This window comes from Myxocyprinus asiaticus, chromosome 50, assembly GCF_019703515.2.
Source record: "Myxocyprinus asiaticus isolate MX2 ecotype Aquarium Trade chromosome 50, UBuf_Myxa_2, whole genome shotgun sequence".
Lineage (NCBI taxonomy): Eukaryota > Metazoa > Chordata > Actinopteri > Cypriniformes > Catostomidae > Myxocyprinus > Myxocyprinus asiaticus.
In genome coordinates, this window is record NC_059393.1 from 15,401,328 (window position 1) to 15,419,684 (window position 18,357).

At 38.9% G+C, this 18,357-nt stretch overlaps 1 protein-coding gene across 1 annotated transcript in view; it reads right to left on the bottom strand.

Annotated features, from left to right (window-relative positions):
* LOC127439191 (potassium/sodium hyperpolarization-activated cyclic nucleotide-gated channel 2-like) overlaps nucleotides 1-14,718 on the bottom strand; it is a 35,837-nt gene extending 21,119 nt beyond the window's left edge. The window contains exons 1-3 of the mRNA XM_051695327.1: nucleotides 13,886-14,718; nucleotides 9,649-10,072; nucleotides 6,247-6,408 (exon numbers count right to left, since the gene is read on the bottom strand). Of these exons, the coding sequence (XP_051551287.1) occupies nucleotides 6,247-6,408; nucleotides 9,649-10,072; nucleotides 13,886-14,718 (1,419 nt within the window). The remainder of the gene's footprint in view (nucleotides 1-6,246; nucleotides 6,409-9,648; nucleotides 10,073-13,885) is intronic.
* Between the last annotated feature and the right edge of the window lie 3,639 nt (nucleotides 14,719-18,357).

The window sequence follows — 18,357 nt, forward strand, 5'->3', positions numbered from 1 at the left end:
GTGTGCAGTGCACACTCTATGTCATATACAGGTGCATCTCAATAAATTAGAATGTTGTGGAAAAGTTCATTTATTTCAGTAATTCAACTCAAATTGTGAAACTCGTGTATTAAATAAATTCAATGCACACAGACTGAAGTAGTTTAAGTCTTTGGTTCTTTTAATTGTGATGATTTTGGCTCACATTTAACAAAAACCCACCAATTCACTATCTCAAAAAATTAGAATATGGTGACATGCCAATCAGCTAATCAACTCAAAACACCTGCAAAGGTTTCCTGAGCCTTCAAAATGGTCTCTCAGTTTGGTTCACTAGGCTACACAATGATGGGGAAGACTGCTGATCTGACAGTTGTCCAGAAGACAATCATTGACACCCTTCACAAGGAGGGTAAGCCACAAACATTCATTGCCAAAGAAGCTGGCTGTTCACAGAGTGCTGTATCCAAGCATGTTAACAGAAAGTTGAGTGGAAGGAAAAAGTGTGGAAGAAAAAGATGCACAACCAACCGAGAGAACCGCAGCCTTATGAAGATTGTCAAGCAAAATTGATTCAAGAATTTGGGTGAACTTCACAAGGAATGGACTGAAGCTGGGGTCAAGGCATCAAGAGCCACCACACACAGACGTGTCAAGGAATTTGGCTACAGTTGTTGTATTCCTCTTGTTAAGCCACTTCTGAAACACAGACAACGTCAGAGGCGTCTTACCTGGGCTAAGGAGAAGAAGAACTGGATTGTTGCCCAGTGGTCCAAAGTCCTCTTTTCAGATGAGAGCAAGTTTTGTATTTCATTTGGAAACCAAGGTCCTAGAGTCTGGAGGAAGGGTGGAGAAGCTCATAGCCCAAGTTGCTTGAAGTCCAGGGTTAAGTTTCCACAGTCAGTGATGATTTGGGATGCAATGTCATCTGCTGGTGTTGGTCCATTGTATTTTTTGAAAACCAAGTCACTGCACCCGTTTACCAAGACATTTTGGAGCACTTCATGCTTCCTTCTGCTGACCAGCTTTTTAAAGATGCTGATTTCATTTTCCAGCAGGATTTGGCACCTGCCCACACTGCCAAAAGCACCAAAAGTTGGTTAAATGACCATGGTGTTGGTGTGCTTGACTGGCCAGCAAACTCACCAGACCTGAACCCCATAGAGAATCTATGGGGTATTGTCAAGAGGAAAATGAGAAATAAGAGACCAAAAAATGCAGATGAGCTGAAGGCCACTGTCAAAGAAACCTGGGCTTCCATACCACCTCAGCATTGCCACAAACTGATCACCTCCATGCCACGCTGAATTGAGGCAGTAATTAAAGCAAAAGGAGCCCCTACCAAGTATTAAGTACATACACAGTAAATGAACATACTTTCCAGAAGGCCAACAATTCACTAAAAATGTTTTTTTTTATTGGTCTTATGATGTATTCTAATTTTTTGAGATAGTGAATTGGTGGGTTTTTGTTAAATGTGAGTCAAAATCATCACAATTAAAAGAACCAAAGACTTAAACTACTTCAGTCTGTGTGCATTGAATTTATTTAATACACGAGTTTCACAATTTGAGTTGAATTACTGAAATAAATGAACTTTTCCACAACATTCTAATTTATTGAGATGCACCTGTACAGATGAAAAAAAAAACAAAGCCAAGACATGGTTTGGAGTCTAACCCTTGATTCGGGTTACTGCAAAGACTTGGTTTTGCAGAAGGTATGCAGTGTGTAAGATAGCTTTGTTTACAAGCATGTCTGCTTTCTTTGAGCCTCTTTACATGCATCTCTACTTTCTGAAACTTAACTTACCATACTTATCTTTGACATTTATGCAATTGGCAAACACTTTTATACAAAGTGACTTACAGTGCATTCAGTATATACATTTAATCAGTTTGGGTGTTCCCTGGGAATCAAACCCATGATCTTGGCATTGCTAACACCATGCTCTACCAGATGAGCAACAGGAACCCAGGCAAGAACAACAAATCTCTTAAGTTCATTGGAATATTTCACTAGGCATGCAGGTAAACAATAGAACATCTAAATAATACCCGAAACTGCCTCTATTGTCACCTTTTTGAACCTTCATGAGATCTGAATGGCAACCCTGCTGGGGAAAAAATAAAATCTTAAACCAGCCTAATCAGTTTTTCTGGTCTTAGCTGGTCTTTCAGCCTGGAAGATCAGTTTGCTGGTTTTAAAGGGGTTAAGAGGGGTAATTTTCATCTTGTCAGGCTGATAGACCAGTGAAGAAAATTCAAACTGACTAGGAGACCATCTTAGGCCAGCTTAAACCATCTTAGACCAGCAAACCAGGCAGGTTTAAGATGTTTTTTATCCTCCAGCTGGGATAGAAACTAATGTAATTAAGAACTTTATTGTTTATTTACATCGTGAGATAGATCCGAGTCGCACTTTCAACGGTGAGACTGATTCTGTTGTTTAAAATTTAAAGGAGAAATGGAGATCAGTTTGACACTTGTAAATGCTCACATGAACACCAACAAGCTGTAAATACAGAGTCGCTTGGCAGTGGCATGCTTCTCAGAGGACAGTATGCAAATTAATGCATTAAACCATTTAAAGGCCATCCTTATGCATCAAAACAATCACCATTCAACACACTAACATGTGCGCTACATTCAGTCACTGCTATAATTTCTGTCACCAAAAATATTCACAAATATTTTTTCCCCTTTACCCTGCTTTTATGAGAAAAGAGAAAGGAAATGTTTACTTCTGTATAATCTGTTTGAACAAGCACGAACTGTAGTGCTGCTAGCATGATTTAAAAAATGCTAAATGCTAGTCAAGCTTTCAAATGAAGTTAGCCTCTTATTCTTCTTAATGCTAGTGGGGGCGAGTAACACACGTTAAATGTGTGCTAAAAGCCTTAATTACACAATTGCACAGCTTGCCTTACACCCTCAATCCATGCTAATCTTGCATAGTATATGCTAGTTACTTTAAGGCTTTTCCTTGGACAACCATTAACAGCACTGTGTCGCAGCTACTGGCCAAGGGAAAAATTATCCTGACATTCACTGTCTATTACTCTTATACACAAGACAGCTGGCTGAGGTATTGAAATATGCTTGTCATTGAATAAATAAAGCTAGTGCTAATTAGCTGAAATACATAAAGGTTTCATGTGGCATTGCTTGTTTCATTTAAGTCCCTCTGTTTAAGGGTCTTTTACAGTGGACAGTGTAGATCAGGGTAGATCATTGTTGACTCTATAAAGATATTTACACTTAACTACTTCATGCCTTTTTACTAAGGTTGCCAACTGTCCCATATTAGGTGGCATGTCCCGTATTTTGGCAAAAATGATGCTCTAGAAGGACCCACCCACCCCATGGATGATTAAATCTCATTATGTTAGTTCATATCTTTAAATAGGCCTGATCTGTTTGCACATGTGCATGCACAGTAAGTGGCTGCTGTGGAGGTTGGGGATGCCCATGACTGTGAATGGCCTCATAAGCAAGACCCTTGAAAAACTTAAATGTGCGCTTGTACCTGTGAATTGCACAGGCTTTATTTAGGATTCAGTCTGTGCATGGATGGATTTGACAGTGCTAGGTCATGGATCACAGGGCACAGCTGGATCAAAAGGGGGATCAAAGGCATGTATTTTAGTGCATTGATCTATCAGAGGCTGCAAACACAGCGGCAGGTGAATTACCGTTAAACCAGCTGTAACTCATTTATGTGAGTCTAAATGAAATTTTAATTCGATTTTGGTGCTATATTGATGAATCTTTGCATTGGTGATCTCAGATGTTTTCCTTCCACTGCTGAAGACACACATTCATATTTTTTTCTTGCGTTGGACATTCTGCACCCAGGGTGAACGCAACTACAAGCTAGTTTATTTTGTATTGGATTTTTCTGTCTGGACATCTCCATACGCTCTCATAACACATCTTTATGTTTTCTAAATGAAATTATTCTAAACCAACAAAGGAGAATACATATGATGATACTTTTTACAACAGTTAGTTCTGGTCCTCTAAATAGACATTGAATATTTACTACAACATGACAGTAAATAAATAATAACAGAATTTTCTTTTTTGGGTAAACTAGTCCTTTAAGCACTGGTATATTTGTCCCTTTATCCGAAAAAATTTAGAAATTTTTATAAATGATCTAGGTTTTGTTAGCACCATTGTTGAAGCTTAACAACACCTGAGTAAGAGTGACTCAGAGGCTTCATTACTGCACAAAGAAGGGCCTGTTGTGTGACCAGGCAGACACTTGAAATAACGTGACAGATCATGTAACGCTGCGTCTTTTATTTTTCGCAAGCTGCTGACCTTGATTGCACTTAGCACTGGCAGCGACTAGAATGACTGCACTCAAAGCTATTGCAGTACAAATGCCAATGAATAATCTGTTCCCGTGTCACATGGTTTTTGACAAGTGAGAACATATAGCCTAGAGAGCGTGGAAACAAATGGGAAAACCCAAATAATCTGCACTTATTAGAACAGCCAATGAATTATTCATTTCTCGTGTAGAAACATGATCTCTTGGGTTTGTCCATTCTTCCATTTGTAAATTAAATTAAATTAAAAAAAAATTTCATACAAAAGTGGGAGATAGGGTTGCCACCTTTTCATTGTGAGAATACGGGATGCTTGAGCACTGAGCATTATGAGCGCTTCGATACCAGATGTTTCGCCGCCAGACCCGGGGCAGAGAAGTGGTCCCCCTTAGGGATTTTGGCACTTCAGTACAGGACACGATTCCTTCAATACGGGACATTTTTCCATTTGAACGTCGTGCAGGAAGTATTAATTGTGGACGAAATACAGGACGTCCCAGCTAAAATGGGACAGTTGTAACCCTACTGGGAAAAAACGATTATCAACCAATCCAAACAACCAGTCGAAAGACCCAGTGAGCAGTTTCCTGTCCTGGGTTGATGTATTTCATACATTTAGTTTTAAGTTTAGTTTTTCACATCACAAACATAAACCTACTTGATGCACACTAGCATGTAGATGCCTTCAAAGCTAAAAGACATGGACTAAAAGCCACAGAACTCCACACAACTTGAAACATGCCAACATCTGGTTTTCTGATTGGCTTTGTGCCAAAATGTGAATCCCCAAATGACCCAGGAAAAATCATACATCTAGTGGAAGTTGCTTGACACTATAGACTTTTGTCAAGCAAGAGTTCACGATTGGTTATTTTCTACATCATTGTACCAAATGTCCAAACAATGTCTTAACTTCAGACTAGACTAAACAGCAGGGAGAAGTTCTAGAGCAGATGGATGATTGCGGGAATTGAGGGAGGGGTGGGTGTAAGTGCCTGCGACAAGCAGATGAATGTGTCTGCTCCCCAATGTTCCAGTGTTGATGAGAGGATTAAACGTACAAAATCAAACACATTAAAACATATTAGTGTGGATGTGGCGTTAAAATTTGAATCAGTGTGTTTGTAATTCCAATTATTAGCTCATAATCCTGTTCTGTACACATGGAGCCTCATTCATGAAACTTTTTTAAATATACAAGTAATTTGGGAAAAATTTGCACATAAAACAGACCTCCCCGGAAACTTTCCGCCAGATTCACAAACGCTGCGTACACCTGAGATTTGTAGCTTAAATATGTTTGTTAGAAAATTCAAAATATTTGTAAATGGGGCACATGTGCATTCACATGCACAAAACATTTAGATGTCATTTACACACGATTTATGCATAGTCAGCAGCAGGTGTAAATTTTGGTCGTATCAACTAACATTTTGTAAATACGAAAACTTTCATAAATATGACAATTTACACAAAAATTTGTTCTCCTTGTGTTTAATGAATGAAGCCCACTGAGCTATTTACGAGGCTGACAACTAGCCTTCATTCTCCAACCAAATTCACTCAACTTCATGTAGGGAAAACTACTTGTTATTAATCCAATGGCGTCACTCTGTTTTGGACAATGACAATACAAATGATTTAAAAGTGTGCTTCTGTTATGTTTCTTTAAAATAAATGCCACATAGTTTGACGTTTTGCTATATAATGCAATTCATAAATTTTTGAATTTTTGTTTGAATTCACCTGTCAAAGTTCACCAAGCTTGAACTCCACATGAAATCCAGGAGTGGAAATTCTTTGCCACCTGAAGTATGTCGTGTGGAATTCACGATCGTGCGGATTCCCATTTAGATGACTGTATTTCGCTTGTGGAATTTCGCTGTGCAAAGTTAAATGTGACCGCGCTTTAAGACGGCAAGACTTACCACCATCTTGTTCAGGGACACCCAACAGTCCGAAGGGAAGTCCTGCAACATGGGCACCAGGAACTGCAGACAGCCATCCCAGTGGCACAGCAGCAACATCATGCCAATGAGATTGATTATGCGCATAACTGCGCTGGCCAGGTCATAGGTCATGTGAAAAATCTGTCAGACGAAATAAAAGCAGCATTACACTTGAGTAGCACCAGGCAACAGGAATCTCTAGGACAAGCCAGAACATTTTAAAGGAATAGTTCACCCAAAAAAAATCCTTTAAGGGCAGCTGACCCAATGCTAAACCCACCTTTATATTTTCATATTATATTTTATAGATATTATCCAACAAATATGGTAAAACGTACTTGTCGGGACACTTATAATAGAGACACAAAATACCCAGAGATGAAACACACAATATTTTTTTCTCTTTATATTAAAAAAATCGTAAACATTGATTCGCAATCTGTGCAGTTTTTCATCATGTTACTCCGTAATGTAACATTTTTTTTTTTTTTTTAAGAAAAACAGCGGAGCTTTTCAGGCCATGTCCACACTAATAAGTTTGAAAACCCTTTAATTTTGTTACATTTATGCCTCTCGTTTACATTAAAATGTTTTTCTCAACTGAAAACTATCTCAATATTCACATACTTTTGAAAACAATGACGTTAGCAAACTGAAAACTGAAAGTTCAAACGAAAATGGATTAGTGTGGTCAATCTCCCTTTCATTGTTGTGGGACGTTCTATAAAGCTTGTCTGAGTGCGCAACAGTAACCAAGGGGGGCAGAGCTTAGAAAAGGGTATATTACAAGGGTTTTATCTTTTTCATTTTTGGAGGGATTCTTCTAACAAGCAATTGTTTCAAAACCCTTTTGATCTGTTGATTATTTTGTGACCTCTAGATTTGTACGAGTCAACATCTGGACATCATTTCCAAAGCTTTATGTAATAGGTATGGTCATCCTAAAACTACTCAACCTGTCAGATTAGATTCAATATCGGTGACTGCCAGGTCAAGGTGATATGAGCACAATTGTGAATGATGAAAGCGCCGTGCCAAACAGATACCATGTTCTTTCTAGAAGGATTGATAAAAACTAGAGACCTGAGAATTTGTCTCTAGGAGACAGCGGTGTGTGTACCATTTGTTTGTGGTTACAAAGTGGAGAAGACTGATATTGGAGAGCGATCTGGCACCAGTCCAAGATAATGTCTTGTGTGGTTCTGCGAGACAGCGCTGACACTCTCTTCCCATAACAGTAACAAGGCTTGTCACACCTGAGAAAAGCCAAGTGCCCTAAATAGCAACTAGGCCAAAAACAGCGATAGAAGACAAGGCGGAGACACAACCTTGGCTCAAGTTGTTAAGATTGAAGACGGCGTGGGTCGTTTTTTTCTAGCTTGAGTAAAAGCAGCACGGTGGACATGATCTTTAAACCGAGACAACACAAAACATAAAACTGACTGGAGAATAATATTTAAAGAGAAACATTATGTTTGTTTAGCATATCATTGTCACTTTGCAGTTCTTGGTCTGTTTCCAATCACGGCATCTACAGCAAGTCTCTTTGATCAGGTTCAGTGCTCTTAAGACATTGTGGAAGCACTTAAAGGTCTCTTTGCATCAGGAGAAATTATTTTAACATTATAATCAAAAACATTGAAGCTAATGTTTTTAAAATGTGGTGTTTTTTTAAGCTCCCAGTGATGCAGATTGCCGAATTAATCATGAATACTTGATTGCGTGAATACAAAAAATAATCACAGATTTAATTAACTCACTTTATAGCAGGTACTTCTAAAATAATACTTAGTTTACATTATCGTTGACAGATTGGTTTTACAACCTGGAAGTGACCCTAATCTCCATGTCCCTGCCTAAGCAATCAAGAGCAATAAGGAGGCCAAACACAGTGCCGAGTGTATGCGACACTGCTGCTGTGCAAGGTTGATTCAATAATTGAGGGCCTTGCTTGGCTCACATTACCACAGTGTAATCAGGAGCATAATTGTGCCATTTAGTGGTGAAAAGAACAAATATAAGTGAATCATCGGAATATGCTTAACTAAGACATATCGTCACATTGCTGTCACTTTGAACAGCTGGTCTTCTATGTAGTCATCTCAAATGTTCATAAAAACTGGTATTTTAAAATGTCGGTTTCAATGCTAATACACCGAACTGTTTTTGCCATTGTGGTCAATCAGTTGCTGTTATTAACATTTGTGATGGTTAATAACAGAATTAACTCTAATGTTAATTAGCCTTTGAGCCTAATTAGTCACCCACAACAAAACACCTGGAAAGCAGCATTGGCAATCAATGAAGAGAATCATTGATTGCGCTCTGCCGTTTCCAATTACAGACAAGAAACTGGACATCAACAGCTAAATAACAGTTTTGGGGACTTTTTGTTCTGCAGACTGTTAAATGTTCTAGTTCTTGGACTTTTATATAAACCATTTTTCTGTGTTTCTTCAACTTTAGGCACTTTTCTATAAAGCAAAGTCTTGTTAAAATATTTTTTACACAGGGACGGTATTAGGATGCAGTCTTTGGTGGGGCACTTGTATGTTTGAGGCAAGGGCGTAGGTTTGGTTTGAAAGCTGGTAGGGACATAATGCAAGAATACATTTCTAAATATTGGTAAAAATTTTGTACAAATCTATTAATTTCAAGGATTGAATGTAAAACACCAATGAAAATCCGTCCCTGTAATCTCCAGAAAATGATTTTCTTTTTAATCTTATGACTCTAATCGGTGTATCCTGCACAGCACTGAGAAAAGTAACAGGTGCCACGTGACAACAACCCATGAACCATTTTTACTAAGGACCTTTAACAGTTTTTAAAATGAAAATAAAAACATAGCAAAGTTAAAGTATTTTCGGTGTGGTAAAACTGCCCAAATTTTGGTTGAGACATTTCCAATTTTCTGAAAGTTGGTAGAGACATGTCCCTATCATCGCTACCTAAATCTACACCTATGGTTTGAGGTGGGGGACTAATATTTCGCCGTCAGTCCGGGGGCGTAGTGCGACTCAGGGCGGAGGGCTACAGAAGTTTCTGGAGAGAGCCTCAAGGTAAATCTAGGGGGGCAATATATTCAAATATACTGTATATAAGAAAAAAGTTGAAATCTCTTTTTCTTTTTTTCTTCTTTCTTAAATCAACACTTGAGACATGAAACTGGCCAAAGTTGAAGAAACACCCTTTTAAGAATGGTAGAAGTGTGAGACTCACACTGGTGGCTTTTTCTTTTTTTTTCTTTACTTTTATTTTTTTTGGGAAAATTGTGCAAGATTGTTGCTTAAAGGGATAGCTCTCATCAAAATTAGCTTCTTCAAACAGATCCTGTTTGACTTCAACTATGAAGACAAACTGTAAAATTGTCCGTCTTACCTCCTCCCATTGATGGATGTAACGAATGAGTCTGGACAGTCTAAGAAGTCGCAGTAGACTGAGGATCTTGGTGAAACGCACAATCCGCAACGCCCTTGCCGTCTTGTAAACCTCCGAGTCGATGCCTTTCTCTACGATGAGAAAGATATAATCCACCGGGATGGATGAGACAAAGTCCACCACAAACCACGTCTTCAGGTACTTCTTCTTGATCTTTTCAGGGTCCAGTATTATCTCTGTGTTGTCTTCATAGACTATGCCTGTACGAAAGTTCAGTACCAGGTCCATGAGGAAGAAAGTGTCAGACACTACATTGAAGATAATCCAAGGAGTGGAGGTCTCCTCCTTGAAGAAGGTGATGCCCACAGGGATGATAATCAAGTTGCCCACCATAAACATAAGCATTGTGAAATCCCAGTAGAACCTACATAGATGATATGTGCATGAACAAGTGCATTCAACATTATTTTAATTTTTTCATTTTTTTACTTCAATTATATTGAAATGACTAAAATAATAGAATTTATGTTATGATTGGATGGGTGACTTAAAGCCTGAAGTGAGAATGTCAAAGAATTCAGCATATTATTTAACATTTTTATAACAATTATCTCAAAAATAGGCATTTAAATGTCTCAGGGGCAACACATATTGTGTTATAAAATAAAAGTGGTTTCAGAGCAATAATAAATTGTCACAGCAGTCCTCAAGGCAGGGTCATGCGAATGGATTAATAATTTGGCATACTTTGGTGCATTTTTTATATTTATATGAGAATGTATTTTGGGAACTATTCAGATATTTCATTGACAAATTGGATTCACTATAACAGGCACACCCTTAGAATAATGAAATGAGATTCAGTCCTTGTGCACACTGAGACAGGAATACACCCTATAAATAACCCAAGCCTTTGGTGGCCCAGGAGTGCACAACACAACAAAAATGAGCAAAGCAAACAAAAGTTGAAAACACAATGGAAATAAGTCACAACGTAATAAGCCGCAAGACAACAAAATTAACAGAAAATAAATGTTTTTTAACAATTTATTTTATGTTGTGTTATGGCTTAATTTTGTTATGTTGTGGCTTAATTGTGTTGTGATATGGTTTGTTTCCGGTGTGGTGTCATTTCTTTGTTGTGCAGTGGTTTATTTCTGTTGTGTTGTTGTTTTTGTGTTGGTTTTGTTGCTTATTTTCATTGTGTTGTGTCTTTTCTGATAGTGGATTATTTCCGTTGTGCTGTGGCATTTCTGTTGTGTTGCTGCGTATTTTGGTTGTGCTGCTGCTTTCCTGTTGTGTTGTGGTTTATTTCCATTGTGTTGTTTTTCTGTTGTGTTGCATCTTATTTTCGTTGTGCTGTGGTTTTCTGTTGTGTTGTGGTTTATTTCCGTTGTGCTGTGGCTTTCTTTTGTTGCAGCTTATTTTCATTGTGTTGTTGTTTTTCTGTTTTGTTGCAGCTTATTTTTGTATTGTGCCTTTTCTATTGTGCTGTGGTTTATTTCCGTGTGTTGTTGTTGTTTTTTTGTTGTGTTGCAGCTTATTTTCATTGCGTTGTGAATTTAATTTATTTTGCTAATTTTGTTGTGTTGTGCACACGTGGGCCACCGTAAAAGCCTTGTCAAACATGCCGCACAAAAGACGAGGAAAGACGCGATATATAGGGCGTCATAAAATAGCCCTCATGTGATTATATCGCCATTGGATGCTCAGTATTGTGAAATATTGTACCCATAAATAATAGTTACCTCAACCCATACTAGGTCATCACAAGGACGTACATAAACGCTAGAAAGAGATACAGGAAGGGCAAAATGGGATCAACTACGACATCAGTTGGTATACAAAAGGCTCAAAATCAGTCTTTTCTTGCATGCACAGAAGAGTAGCGTTCATTTGGCAGTCCTTCATCATACATGAATGCACATTAATGACCAGAATGCCTAAAAGCATGGGCGAGGCATGCAATCTTCTAATGATGCTGATGTTTGAAAAACAAGACTGTTTTGTTCCAGAGTAATTCATTTTTCCTCGTATGGGATAGAGCCTTTTACATATCTAAAATATTCCATTAAAACATTGTTCAACTGTGTATCCAATTGAAAGTGCATTAGCAGCTTTGTGAATTCAGGTAGTAGGCTAATAATCCTATAAAAATAGGCTTTGTTGGACTCGAATGAAAATCAACCTGTTTGTCAGAGTATATAAAGGAACGTCGTCTGTGCTCTGTCCTGGGAAAAAATTAAATATAGACCACAGAGGAGCAAGAGAATCCAATTTAATGTGATTGCCTGGAGAGCAACATTTGTGTTCTACAGTTCATGTGCATTTTTGACATCTAAGACTTAATTATGGTTTCAAATAATTCATATTAAATGGTTTTATCGCGTCCAGGGTCCCAGATAGCACACGTACATCTCCGAGATGTCTGTTTTAGATATTTTCATCTGGAAAGCATCACAATCTGATTAACATCTGCTAAACATCTTAAAAAGATCAGATTTACAAACATTCTAAATCATAAATTCTCAAAGACATCTGCTGAATGTCTTATTGACATCTGAGACATACTTATGGACATCCGAGAGGAAACGTCTTATAGACATTAACACATACATCATACAGACGTCTGGGTGATGTATGTGTGCTATCAGGGTTCAGTTCTGATGACGAGACACTTCACTTATTGTTTTAACATACACTATGTGGCCAAAAGTTTGTGGACACCATATGTGCTTGATGAACCTTCAATTTCAAAACCGTAAGCATCAATTTCCCCCTTTGGTGCAATAACAACTTCCACTCTTCTGGGAAGGCTTTCCACTATACTGTATGTAGTGACATGGCTGCAGGGATTTGTTCCCATTCAGACACAAGTGCATCACTGAGGTCCGGCACTGATGTTGGGCGATGGGGCCTGGCTTTCAGTTGGCATTCCAATTCACCCCAAAGGTGTTCAGTGGGGTTCAGGTCTGGGCTTTGTGCAGGCCAGTCAATTTCTTCCACATCATACACAGTAAACCATTTCTTTATGGACTTTGCTTTGTGCAAAGGGGCATTTTCATGCTGAAATAGAAAAGGGCTCTCCCCAAACTGTTGCCATAAAGTTGGAAGCACCGAATGCCCTAGAATGCCATTGTTTGGAGTAGAATTATGATTTATCTTCACTGGTATTAACGGAGTAACCAAACTCTTTAATTAGAAGGGGGTGTCAACATATTTTTGGCCATATAGTGTACATCACCCAGACGTCTATTTGATGTGTGTGTTTACATCTGGAATGTGTATTTATTTATTTTCTGGTTTTTCACTAATCTGTAAAAAGCCTAGAAGATGTTTCCCCTTGGATGTCAATAAGACATTCAGCAGATGTCTTTGAGACGTTTATGATTTATAATGTTTGTAAATCTGATCTTTTTAAGATGTTTAGCAGATGTTAATAAGAATTTGATGCTTTCCAGATGAAACTATCTAAAACAGACATCTCGGAGACGTACATGTGCTATCTAAGAATGCATGTACAAAACCTTTAGGCATTGTACAAAACCTAACCCAGATAGCACACGTTCTATATGTCTCCGAGATATCTGTTTTATATATTTTAATCTGGAACAAACATCTTAAAAAGATCAGATTTACAAATGTTCTAAATCATAAACATCTCAAAGACATCTGCCGAATGTCTTTTTGACATCCGAGAGGAAATGTCTTGCAGACGTAGTGCAGATGATCAAACAACCTAAAAAAAAAAAACATATTCCAGATGTAAACACGCACATCAAATAGACATATGGGTGATGCATGTGTGCTATCAGGGAAAGGTATTGCTAAAGAGAGAAACGCAAATAGTTTCCATCTGGTAAATCATTGTACTCTGCTTTTCAATCAAAAATGTGTGTGACGCCTGTGATAGGCAAATTTTATTCCATTCTAAATTGCATTCATTCTTTTATCCAGAGAGGCCAGGATGATAATTCCTTAATATTGGGAAAACTGTCCTGTCCTGTTTTCATCTAAAATGTGCAGTTTTCCAGCTCCTACACAAAAGAATTTCCATCAATTTTATGGTTTAAAACACACCTGATGACACGAACCATGACAGCTTTAGTTCTGCTGCCAAACTGGTCCACATATAAGAGAAAAGTTCTTACACACACGAATCATTATTATTGATAATGTGCATGCTTGGCATTCAGGCCTGTGCAATCTCCATTGACTTCATTCAACTTAAACCTACCTGAAATCACTGTAAGGGTGAATAATCCAATTGCCGGCCGATTTGACCCGTTCTTGCTCCTTCTCCACTGCCTTTTGGCTCCCAAACATACGCAGGGAGAATTTATTAACCCCGGGCTGTAGCATGGAACTGAACTGTCTCTGCATGTAAGTTTGATTGTCTCTTGATTCCCCATCATCTGCCACGATCTGTCCATCCTCAAACTTGGGAAAGCTGGCAGAATTCCCTGTCTGCTGGTTCGGGGTCGCTCCGTGGGCAGGTGAGGACGCCTTTCTGCTCGGCGCGTTTGTGAAGGCAACTCTCGAGTCCTTCTCGTTGGGAGCATTGGAGGTCGGGGCCCCTAGACTCGCCGTCTCAGCCCCTGGCCCCTGTGCTAAAGGAGTGACCGAGCCATCCATGCTGGCGGTGGTGGAGTGACCACCTCCACCTGTCTGCTTCTCCTGTTTACAGAGGGTCGAGGACAAGCTCGCGGAGGTGGCCGCTTCTCTTCTGCAATCTCCGTTGATTACGCATCTCCGTCCGGTGCCATCCTCCCCTTCAAACGCGGCTGCTCCAGAGGACTTGTCCGCGCCACCACTGGTGACCGGGGCGCAAAAGCCGGAGACATCTCCCTGGCACAGGAGGAACGCGGATTCCGTGGCGCCTTTACACGAGACAGAGGCGAAGTCCTTGTCGTGCGCTACGCGGAGATCATTGTTGTTGGAGTTCCTGCTCGCCACTGCCGTTGCTCCCCCTCCTGGTGTTAAATTCTTCATTCTTCTGGAGGAAGAGTCCAGCATGTCGCACCTGTGAGTCTCTTTGTGGTCTTCATCGCCGTCCTCCACCTCGTCCATGACGGTATTGCTTGGAGATGAATCCTGACGCAGCCAGATTGCGAAAGCGCAGACGTGGGCAATAGGCTGTAGTCCTTTGCACCTCTTCCCAATATCACTAATGGACTACTATACTACTACCGCAGTCGCGTTGCTATGGCTGCAGTGTCAGTTGCTCACTCCCTTACCTGGTAAACACATCACAATCTCTTTATTCCAATTCTCTGATAGGCTAATGAATGGTGCACATTAAGACAAGTAAAAACTAAGTACTAGAAAAGTAGATTAAAGGCCCCCTGAAATTATTTGCAATTTTATCCTAGAACAACTACACTGGAAAATGTTTCAATTTCCTCTTATAATTATCATCCCGATATAAGCTCAGTTCTAAATATGCTAATTATGAATAATAAATAAAAATAAGTGATTTTCCAATCTAATGCCTCAGTCCTCCAGTGCAATGCAAAGTGCTTTCTAAATGCAATTATTATTTAAATTAAGATTATGGCTATTAAATTATGAACAGCAATATTTGGGGTAGTTTTATTTACTTTAGAAAAGTCATAAGGGTTTAAACCCTGTTGTTGCTTGCGCGCACCTATATGTTTAAGATTGTGGAATCGCTCCTTAGTTCCAGTGCAGCAACAATGCTGTGAGCGTTTAGTCACGTATAGTGCCGCTCCCAGAAACTGAATGAATGAAAATGAATAAGTGAGGAAATGTCGCCACCATCCGGTGGTTTAAAAATAGGCAGATATAAACCCTACTACAGGAATGTTCTGGGTTGAATATAAGTTGAAGGAATAGTTCACCCAATAAATGAAAATTCTCATCATTTACTCACCCTTATGTCATCCCAGATGTGTATGACTTTCTTGCTTCAGCAAAACCCAGATTTTTAGAAGAATATCTCCGCTCTTTTGGTCTTCACAATGCAAGTGAATGGGTACCAAAATTTTGAAGCTCCAAAAGCAGCATAAAAGTAATCCATAGGACTCCAGTGGTTACATTTATATCTTCAGAACAGATATGATCGATGTGGGTTAGAAACATACATATTTAAGTACATTACTTACTATCAATCTCCACTTTCACTTTCACATTCTTTCTGCATATTGCTACGTACTGGGCAGGCTGGAGAAAAGGATTTAAATATTGATCTGTTTTTCACCCACACCTATCATATCGCTTTTGAAGATATGGGTTTAAACACTGGGGTCGTACGGATTACTTTTATGCTACCTTTATTTGCTTGTTAGAGCTTAAAAATTTTGGTCACCATTCACTTGCATTGTATGGACCTACAGAGCTGAAATATTCTTCTAAAAAGCTTTGTTTTTGTTCAGCAGAAGACATTATTATACATCTGGGATGGCGTGAGGGTGAGTAAATGAGAGATTTATTTTTTATTTTTGAGTGAACTATCCCTTTAATCTTAGAATATACAGCATGTTGTTTTCCACAAAAATAAGCAAAATCGCAGGTACAGTGAAACACTTATAACGGAAGTCAATGGGGCCAGTCCATAAACGCTAAAATACACATTTCAAAAGTATAGCCTCAATTTGTAAACATCAAAATTGTTAATGATTTTAGTGTAATAAAATCCCAAATATTTATGACTTTCTTCAGAACACAAATGAAGATTATTAGAAGAATATTTCAGCTCTGTAGATCCATACAATGCAAGTGAATAGGTGTCAAAACATTTGACACTCCAAAAAAGCACAAAGGCAGCATAAAAGTAATCCATGACTCTAGTGTTTTAATCCATATTTTCAAAGTGATACAATAGGTGTTGGTGAGAAACTTTAAGTCAATATTTAAGTAAATTTTTGCTAGAAATTCTCCTCCCTGCCCAGTAGGGGGTGATATGTGAATCATGAAGAATGTGAATCACCAAAAACACAAGAAAGTGAATATTGACTGAGCAGGCAGGAGAATTTATAATAAAAAAAAAAGACTTAAATATTTATCTGTTTCTCACCCACACCTATCATATCACTTCCGGAGACATTTAACCACTTGAGTCTTATGGATTACCACCCATTCACTTGGATTGTATGGACCAAAAAAGCTTAAGTTCAGTTAAGATGAAAAAGTCATAGACATCTGGGGTGGCATAAAGGTGAGAAAATGATAAATGTTCATTTTTGGGTGAACCGTTCCTTTAACATCTTGTAGCTAAACCTTTGAAACTGTGCATTTTATCATTTATGGACTAGACCCATTCAATTCCATTGCGAGTGCCCTTACTGTTACAGTACCCTCTTTATTCAAAAATAAGTCAAAACTTTTTGTGGTAATCAAATATTATCAATAGTAAATATTATGCCACAAATGCTGTTGATTGATCTACACTTGTATTGAACCTGGAACACTTTAACATTTTTCTATGATTGACTGGTGCCTGTAAATCGAAGGAAATTGCATTTTCTTTGGCTTTAAAGTTGATAACACCAATAAAGTAATCAAACCCCTTATTTATTTTTTTCACATTTTATGTTGCACCTTATGCTAAAATGCTTTAATTTTTTTTTTTTCACATCAATCTACACTCTATACCCCATAATGACAAAGCCAAAAACGGATTTTTGATAACTGCGAATTTATTAAAAAGAAAAACTGAAATATCACATTGACAAGTATTCAGACCCTTTACTATGACACTTGAAATTTAGCTCAGGTGCATCCCATTTCTCTGGATCATCTTTGAGATGTTTCTACACTTTGATTGGAGTCCACCGGTGGCAAATTCAATTGATTGGACATAATTTGGAAAGGCACACACCTGTCTATATAAGGTCTCACAGCTGAAAATGCATATCAGAGCAAAAATCAAGCCATGAGGTCCAAAGAACTGCCTGCAGAGCTCAGAGACAGGATTGTGTCAAGGCACAATCTGAAGGTTCCCAAGAACACAGTGGCCTCTATAATTCTTAAATGGAACAAGTTTGGACCACCAGGACTCTTCCTAGAGCTGGCCGCTTGGCCAAACTGAGCTATCGGGGGAGAAGGGTCTTGGTAAGAGAGGTGACCAAGAACCCGATGGTCACTCTGGTTGAGCTCCAGAGATCATGTGTGGAGATAGGAGAAACTTGAAGGACAACCATCACTGCAACACTCCACCGATCTGAGCTTTATGGCAGAGTGGCCAGACGGAAGCCTCTCCTCAGTGCAAGACACATGAAAGCCCACTTGGAATTAGCAAAAAAACACCTAAAGGACTCTCTGACTGTGAGAAACAAGATTCTCTAGTCTGATGAAATGAAGATTGAACTGTTTGGCCTCAATTCAAAGAATCATGTCTGGTGGAAATCAGGCACCACTCACTACCTGAACAATACCGTCCCAACAGAAAAGCATGGTGGTGGTAGCATCATGCTGTGGGGATGTTTTTCAGCGGCGGGTACTGGTCAGGGTTGAAGGGTTGCAGCAAAATACAGAGATATCTTTAATGAAAACCTGGTCCAGAGCGCTCTGGACCTCAGACTAGGCCGAAGGTTCACCTTCCAGCAGGACAATGACCCTAAGCACACAGCCAAGACAACACAAATGTGGCTTAGGGACACTTGAACCCAACTGAACATCTCTGGAGAGACCTGACAATGGCTGTCCACCAACAATACCCATCCTACCTAACAGAGCTTGAGAGGATCT